Source organism: Notothenia rossii (assembly GCF_949606895.1).
Source record: "Notothenia rossii genome assembly, chromosome: 7".
Taxonomy (NCBI): domain Eukaryota; kingdom Metazoa; phylum Chordata; class Actinopteri; order Perciformes; family Nototheniidae; genus Notothenia; species Notothenia rossii.
In genome coordinates, this window is record NC_136905.1 from 4,036,894 (window position 1) to 4,046,101 (window position 9,208).

General features: G+C 38.0%; 2 protein-coding genes and 1 long non-coding RNA gene across 3 annotated transcripts in view; all 3 read left to right on the top strand.

Annotated features, from left to right (window-relative positions):
• The window catches only part of LOC307012812 (uncharacterized protein), a 197,646-nt gene that overhangs the window by 65,160 nt on the left and 123,278 nt on the right, over nucleotides 1-9,208 (top strand). The window lies entirely within an intron of this gene.
• LOC307012878 lies at nucleotides 22-2,619 on the top strand. The gene is made up of 2 exons (XR_013800753.1): nucleotides 22-470; nucleotides 2,343-2,619. It is a non-coding gene; the product is annotated as an uncharacterized lncRNA (long non-coding RNA).
• On the top strand, nucleotides 4,406-7,849 carry LOC307012862 (C-type lectin domain family 4 member G-like). The gene is made up of 6 exons (XM_079640061.1): nucleotides 4,406-4,920; nucleotides 5,293-5,448; nucleotides 6,138-6,308; nucleotides 6,433-6,596; nucleotides 6,738-6,841; nucleotides 6,914-7,849. Exons 3-6 carry the CDS (start codon nucleotides 6,233-6,235, stop codon nucleotides 7,047-7,049), a joined length of 480 nt encoding a protein of 159 aa, XP_079496187.1. The 5' UTR covers nucleotides 4,406-4,920; nucleotides 5,293-5,448; nucleotides 6,138-6,232; the 3' UTR covers nucleotides 7,050-7,849.

Below are 9,208 nucleotides of genomic sequence, written 5' to 3' on the forward strand. Positions count from 1 at the left end.
TTTTTTTTATTTTGCAGTTGATACATTAAAACATGAGAGTGAGCAGAGCCAGCTAAAAGAAATCCCAAATCTACTGGCCGTCAATCGTAACCTGACAAACCTCATCAACAACCTCTGGTTAGAGAATAGAAACTTGACCAGGGACAACGAGATGCTGACGCTCAAGTTGGGCAACCTGAAAGAAGCTAATAGGGTTTTAGAAATCAAGGTCAAAGACCTGTCTGCTGGAGTCTGGGATCCGACCACAGCAAACCATCAGCTGCCCACGGCAAACCATCATCTGACCACAACAAACCATCAGCTGACCAATGCAAACCATCAGCTGACCACAGCAAACCATGAGATGACTTACGTAACCAGGAGCTGGAGGCCCAGAAGAACGACTTCACAGAGTAGATACATGAGAATGACGACACACTGGTGGTAGCTCAACATCAGTCGAGCTCAGCGAAGCATAAGAAGTTGAGAAGGTAACTGGATACACTTTGAAAAGATAATGTGTGTATGATAATATAAGATAAGATAAGACAAGATGGACCTTTATTAAACCCCGTGGGAAATTCATGAGTTTAACCTGTTAAGCCACAAAGACTTTCTTAAGAAGCCCTGAGACACGACACTGTGTCTCAGGGCTTCTTAATATTTAAAAACCCATGAATGCGTCATACCCTCCTAACGGGAAGAAACTCAGCTAACTGATGATATGAACCATTTTTACCGAAACAAAACACAAGTCTCACAAGAAGGGTCTAAATGAGCCATTAGCGAAAACATGCCAACCCACTTAGCACAAAACTCTAGGTATAAATCGATCGATATAGTTATAGGATCAGCACAAACAAGCTTAGCTAACATGCTGCAATTCCACAGATTATAGAAATATAAGTATCATGACTGAACGATCAGAACTCGCGACAGGGGAAGCAAATACAGACAACACACAACGCAGCTTTAGGTATCAAAACACGGAGATATGCTCACCTTAGCTGTTATTCTGATCAAAAGTTGTGTTCAATGGCATTAAAACGATAAAAACGCGGCTGAAGGTTAATCAATAGGTTAATCCAATGTGTCTGTCACTTTGAAAAAAGTATTGATAATCCATAATTCCATTTTTATGTCAAAATCGGAGAATTAATATTAGCTGCTAATGGTAGCCACCAGAGTGTATCGCAGCTTCCGGTTTTGGCTACGCGTCACTCTCACTCCTTACTTGGTAGTGTGTGTGTGTGTGTGTGTGTGTGTGTGTGTGTGTGTGTGTGTGTGTGGAACTTCCCCTTGATTCCATTGGCTCTCGCGGTTACAAAGAGATGTCAATCACCAAAATCGACCGAGGGGGGCCAGAGATAGGTCAAATCCCTGATCTCACCAGAATGCGCGACTCCACCACTCCTTAACACCGCATTTTAAAATAAAAATGATTATGAATACAAATAAAATAAAAGAAGCCTCCCGTGAGTTACTACAAGCTATAAAGTATATTTTAAAAACGTTTTATAGAATAAAAGTTCACTGCGGGACGTTGTAGAAATGAGTGTGTGCACCACGACAAAGGAGCCTCATTCACTTTACATTGGCGCCGACACGTAAATGTAAAAAAGTTCGTGACTCCACCACGCAATGCGGTGTTAAGGAGTCGTGGTGGAGTCACGCATTCTGGTGAGATCAGGTTGTCAAATCCACCCAAATGACCCCAGAAGTGGGTTGTTTTTGCTAAATCTCAAAGTCAAATGTCACTTGTTTTGCATCAATCTTGATACAGGGTACTTATATGTTCTAGTTTGGATTCCTAAAGCTTTTATTCTACTATCCCATCATCCAAGGGTGGTTTTCACTCTAAGTAATGTGTTTTTTTTGGAAGGACATAATAATTTACATTTTTTTCGTTCAATCTGAATTTACTTTAAAATAAAAAAAATCTATATTTATTCTGACTCTTCTACATACAACTCACAAGTTTATCATTACTTTGAGAAAAAAGATTATTAATTTTCCCCTTTTAGAAATGTAGTTATAGTCATTTGTTCTGGGAATGTCATTTTCGAGCCTGAGACCTGGAAACAGGTTAAGCAGCAACAGAGTGAGATTGAAAAACAGGACAGTACAGATGCACACAAGATTAATACAATTAAAGATACAATTACAATTATATACAGGTAATTAACTGCTAAAATAAGAAATTAATTATGCATAATGTATGATTATGTCAACAGCGTTATAAATATCAAACTACCAATAATTCTACTTACATTTTACTTCTTACGGCTTGCAAATTGAATGCAATTATCAATTTCCTAAACATTCATTCTTTGGGAATTGTAAAAATTCTTTTTCTGTTGCAGGACGACGCTCTTCTTCTTCTTTACAAGAGATCCAATGTTTAACATTTGCAGATGTGTGAACGTTTATGTGTGACATGTTATATTTTTGCTCATGCACGGCCAACAGAGGGCGCTGCCTTACTTCGTCTCAACAGGAATGTTCTCTAGAGTCTGTTTCCAAGTGCTGTGATGTATTTAGTTGTGTAGCTCATTGTTAATTAATCTTAGTTCATCCCTATCTATGAGCAATGTCATGTTTTACTCTGTTGTCACCAGTGAATAAATGAGATGCCTTCCATTGTTGTTTTGTCTTTTTCTTGAAAACATCAAGTCAGGTGGAACATCTCATTCATAATGATGTTTTATGAAAATTAACCAAAAGTAAATCAGGCCTCAATATTTAGTCACTAGCAGAGCTCCAGAGAGAGACAGGAAGTGGCATTGAGAGCATTTTGGTGACTAAACATTAGTTTTTGGGGCCTAGAAATCCATGGAGATCCAAACTGCAGTTAATATGATTATATTATTGGGAAATCCAATATTTTGTATATGTGACTCTATTAAACTCTGTGAAAGGGCCACACGTTTTCAAGTTCCGGTTGAAACTATTTGGGAAGTGTCAACATGACGTGAGAACATGAGATTAAAAAGATGCCATCTCCACCTCGAAGCAGAAGTCTACTGAACCGTCACATCAGAGAGACGCTCTCATCAGGACTGCAGCAGGACTTTGTTCAGGACGAAAGGAAAAATAATCAAGGATATGGGTAATTAAAGAATATTCCTGAGTTTATCTGTGTCTAAGATATAACCTATGATATGTTTTTATTTGCCTTTACCAACATTACCAACACTCGATGTATGATCATTATGTGTAAATTGCTTCTGAAGCTTGACCACTCCCTAGCAGCAAATTATTTTAAATATCCAAATGAATTTAAGATTGAATCTTTAAAATTATAATTGATCAACTCTGCTGAACATAGAGACATCATGTTTAATATATTTGTGGAGAGTAAATTAAGGAAGAAGCTTTTAGTTTATCAATATGTTAACCACACATGATGAACTATTGTACTAAATACAAAATGTGCTCCATTTTCATCAATAACATTTACAAATGATTTATTTATAACATTTGAGTTTGTCTAATTGATCTTTAATCTCGTTTTAAAAAGTCAGCATGATACACTTCTCCGTGTGTGTTTAGTTCTGCTTTTCTGCTCTTTTCTTTGCGTGACAGCAACTGATTTTACATCGTTGAGTTTGATTATGAACTCCATCATTCAGTGAAATGATTCCTCATGCGTGCTGAACATAATGGGAGAGAAACTACATATCTGATGAAACAGTATGTCTTTATCTTCCAGAGGAAATCACAGAAGTAGCTGACTATGTGAATGCACCAGAAGGCCCTGCGGATAAAAAGGCAACGCGTTCAGGTGAGCTGTGAACACAAGCAAACATGAGATCTATTCAACAGTCTTATTATTTAAATAAAATAGTGATGAAGGTTAAACATGTGAATATTAAATCAGCTCTTTTTATTTCATATTAACTGTTAATTCATGTTCAGTTACGTTACTCAGTCCAGAGGCCCCTATTATCCAATGCATTTTCCACCAATAGCAGTGTGTTTGCTGATAGCCATTATTAAATCCATCTTTTGTCCAATGGTTTTTGAAGTTTGATCATATTGAGTTAAATTCACATCAATGCACACAATGCATACTTAATAATAATAATGTCTTGTTTTTCATTACTGCACATCATTTATTACAATTCTATTTCTGTGATTTCAACCATATTCAATGTAAATACTGCTATAGCGGTTTTACATGTAAAATATATGTATTTTAGTATTTAATAAAGAAAAAATATTTTCTATCAGTGTTTTAGTTTTAGTTGAATTTGAATGAATGTTTATGTATGTACCAAAGTCAAATTCCTCCTAAGTGTTAACCTACCTGGTAATAAACCTGTTTCTGATTCTGATAAACGTCATAGAAACACAACACAATACATCTATAATTTTCAGAGGACACCAAAAAAGGATCTGCACCAGAAGGCACCGTGGATACAAAGCCATCCCCTCCAGGTGATCAATACATTTCACTATTTAATACTGTTAACATGTTTAAAACAAACATACAGGTAAAACAGTGAGATAGTGACAAAGGTTGAAATGGTTTATGTCACGGTTTGTGAAACAAGCCGGACCCAGATGCAGATATAAACTGAAAATTGCTTTATTTCAAGGCTATGATAGAGATAGATAGATATAGATATAGATATAGATATATATATATACAATGACAAAACAGAAGACTCACCGCAGAACTAGTCAGGGCACAAGACGAACCGACCAAGACAGACAGAAAACCCAGAACTTAAATACACACAAGACTAATCACACAACAAGACACAGGTGAGGAGGGAGGAGAAAACACAGGGGCCCAGGTGAACATAATCAGACCATTAGACACACCAGGGAAACTAATGACAAGAGGACAACACAGGGGAAAGGACCAGACAATAACCCAAAGGAAAACATGACATGGAAAACAGCAAAAACACCCAAACCTACAAAACTATAAACGTGACATAACATGAGAATCGGGACAGTTTAGCTATTTTTGTTGTGTGTTTATAATGTATTGAAAGCATTAGCTTTTTAAATGATTTTAGGCTTTAAGACAAAAAGCTAAACTCCTGAGCTTGCACTATTTTTATAAATATGTTTATACATCGCATGTTTAACCAACCTTCGACCACAGTTTATAGACTAAACTGTATCTGTGTATATGACTTTAAAACCTTTCAAAACCTTTGTTACGTTTTTTTAACAAAATGCTCATTTTTCAGGCCTCAGGTTTGTTCTTCTGATAGCAGTGTGTTGGCTCATACTGTTAGCCATCATGGGTCTTCGTATCTACTGTGAGTATCTTCTGCGTTCAACAATTTGAAACAGGCAGAAATTGGAGGGAGGCTGTGGCTCAGTGGACTAGTGAGCTGAACTTCGAATCAGGGGGCAATTTCGAGTCCCACTGCAGTCAGCATGTCGTTGTGTCCCTGAGACACTTCACCCCAAATTGCTCCTGTGGGGATTGTCCACAGTATTGAGTATGTAAGTCGCTTTGGATAAAAGCATCTAACAAGTAACATGTACAAAAAAAATTTTTGAAACAGGCTGAAATGTGTTAAAGGTGGGGTAGGTAAGTTTGAGAAACCGGCTCGAGATACACTTTTTGTTATATTGCATGGAATGCTCTTAACATCCCGATAGCAATGAATATCTGAAGTGCTTTGACAAAACCTCCATTAAAAAATGTCCTCTGTGGAAGCCGTGGCGCTGTAAAAAGCACGACCAATCATCTGAGCCGGCCGGCTAAAGTAACTGGATGGCCTACCTGCCTGTCAGCCTTCCATCTGTGCACAAACTTATCTGGTGCCCTCATTGATCATGTGCGCGTTCGTGTGTGTTGGAGGAGGGGCTCTGTAAGGAAGTGGGAGATTTTTTCCGGTTGTGTATTTTCTAATTCTAGCGCACTCCAGCTGGTTTCTCCAAAATTAGCTACCCCACCTTTAAGGTTTCGTTTTAATGAAATTGTTTTTACTCTACAGGATAAACACTTCATTTAACAATCTTAGACCATCAGTGCTGCTCCGTTCACATGTTTAGATGTGCGTCTGACAATTGTTTTAAGAAAGATAAAACATATGAACCTGTTCTTTAATGTCTATTATAATCATGAACCACTCAGAGACACAAGCCTTACAGCCCAACACCTTCCTCTGTCTCTGAACTTTCTGAAGACAACGCCAAGCAGACTGCAGAAATCCTGAACCTGAAAACACGAAACCAGGAGCTGGAGACCAAGACGAACAACTTGACACAGCAAATACAAAACATGGAGACAAACTGGAATGAGCTCAACATCAGTCGAGCTCAGTGGAGCATCGATTCCTACTGCAGACAACCTGGCAGTAAGTTCTGAACCCATTAATAAGGTGCAATAATAATAATAATAATAATAATAATAATAATAATAATAATAATAACATTAATATCACAATGCAGTGATGTTGAGTTTGGACTCTGTATTTTCAGATGAAAAGTGTAAAGCTTGTCAGAGGCACTGGTATCTCACTGAGCCCAGCTGCTATGCGTTCAATAACGCTCAGCCTCCCAATCAAAAAACCTGGGAAGAAGCTCAAGATGACTGCAAAGGAAAGAATTCAAATCTGGCTGTTGCACATGATTCAGAGGAAAAGGTAAACCCATTAATATGACGCAATTAGAAAGTAATTGTGCTTTGCGTAGCTTTTTTTTTTGACTCTTTGGGTCTTTAGGTCATTATGGGTTTATTACAGTTTAATGTTTAAATATCTGACAACTCTCTCTTTGTTTCCCAGGCAGCAATCATTACTAACAGCTTTGGAAATAGAGGATTCTGGATTGGTCTGAGAGTTGTAAATAGGAAATGGAAGTGGGTGGATGGAAGTGATCTGACTGATAGGTAAGAGATTCATTACTAAACACTTTGAATAATAAAATCAGTCTTTCTCTAAACATCAAGTTCTCTCCTCAGCTCCTGGATATATCCTTCTGATCCTGTTGACGGTCGCTGTGCAATGTTTTTCAAATACAGAAACGCATGGTTAGCATCAATGAGCTGTGATTATAAAAAACGATGGATCTGCCAGAAGAAGGCTCTGTCTGTTTAAATAAATCAGTCATACTAAGAAGGTTACTAGAAACTCTCTGAAAAAAGATGAATTACTTGTGAATAAAAACAAATTCTAAAGAAAAATATAAAACAAAAAAAGGATAAAAAAAAGTAATTCCAGAAACGTTTCACAAACTGGATACAAACAATAAAACACAAAAGTTAACTCATAATGTGGATTATTTTAAAATCGATATAGTTTTAGCTTGACTTCATTTCTATGGAGCTTGCTAAATGAATGAAAATATGTATTTCTTTAACATTGTTATGGTGTTTTTATTAGATATGGATGGTTAAAATAGTTATACTGTTTTGTGTGAATAATGTTATTCTGTTGTTTTAGAGATGCAACGCTTAAACTCTGCAGATTATTGCAAAGACTCTGGACCATTTGATTGTATTGCTTCTACCGGCCAGCAGAGGGCGCTGCATCACTTGTTCTCAATACAATGTTCCAGAGTCTGTTAAATAACTATTTTTCAAGATTCAAGATTCAAAGATCTATTGTCATGACATTTAGAAACTACGGTGTAATTATGTAAAGTATAAACAAAATGTGATCTCAGGTTCCTTAACAGTGAAATTAACAAGACATAAGAAATACATATAAAAAACAATACAAATAGAAATAGTGCAAGCTCAGGTGTTTAATAGTCTTCTGGCCAGTGGGATGAAACTGTCCCTGATGCTATTCTGATGATGCACAGTTTATGGATGATTTGTATCTATCTGTATTTTTATCTTTGAGCAATGTCTTGTTTAACTCTGTTGTCACCAGTGAATAAATGTGCTGCCACACATTGTTGTTTTTGTGTTTTCCTTGAAATCATCAGTGCTTTAATCAAGTCTGGAGAAACAATCTTATTCATGGTGCAACCATTTGGATGAAAATAAGATAAAAGGAGATCAGGCCTCAATATTCAGTCACTCTGTCAACATCAGCACCAGCAGAGTTTCAGAGAGGGACAGGAAGTGGAATTGAATGAAAAACTGCAAAAACTAAGGTAACAAACGCTGATCGACAGCCACACATTGGGGTTGTGGGATTGGTGTGTCAAGGTCTCTGAGGAAGCATCATATTGACCATCAAACAAGCCATGTTCTTATGACAAAAACTAACAATTTGTCTATTTTCAAATAAATCTAATTTGAGTTCGTATGATGGTTTTTAGTTTCAGCAGAAATATATATGTTTGTTATTTTAAAGACGAAAGTCAGCATGAGAACCGAACAATTTTCTGTGTGTGGTTTTTAGTTCTGCTTTAGATTAATATCTGTGTCTGGAACATTACTCATACACTAAAGCTAACCCTAACCCTAACCCCTATTTGGAGGCGATGGACGTCCACTCTCGGGAGACATCCGACAGTGGTGTGGTTACCCAAAGTGACAGACCTAATTCCCCTTGCATTCCTCCAGAGTAAAAATGTGTCAGAGTAATGTTTTTGAGAACCAGAGAAAAGGGGTGAAAATGTATCCCAAAATAGGGCCTCACAACGCGGGTAGAGTCCCCTGTCAACTCCCCTTGCATTCCTCCAGAGTCACATTTGGAGTGAGAACCAGGAGAAAGCGGGGGAAATGAACAAAAAGTATCCGAAAATAGTGCATCATAGATGTTGCAGAGTGAGTGAGGCTTATGAGTTTGACTCTGGCCAATCGCCACATGTGGTGATTCTGTCACCACATGTGTTGATGCATCTTATGATGGCCAATTAGCCAATTTGGCTGCTCCAAGATCACCACCCCCCCTCTCCTGTGGAGGATGTTCTCATGCCCCTGGTAACACTTAAAGGTGGTGGATTTTGTGGTGCTTTTCTGTCAGCCCATCAGCATCCATATTCGGCCTTCTTCACGGCACCACCACCCCTTCTCTGGAGGATATTCTCATGCACCTTCTATTTCGTGCAGACAGTAGTCTGAAATTGATGAAATAATTTTTAGTAGGGGAGGCTTAGTTTCCCCTTTCCGTTGTAAGTTGCAACGGGGTAGTGGAAAAGTGTCCGGGGCTTCGGCCCGAAGCGCCGAAGGGTTGAGCTTTGTTGAGCCCCTTCTCCGTTGGCACTTACGGCCCATCTACACTACAGGCATCGACAAATGCTTTCAACGCTTCGCCCATTCACTTGAATGGGGTGACGTAGAAGATTTTTAATCTTCGCC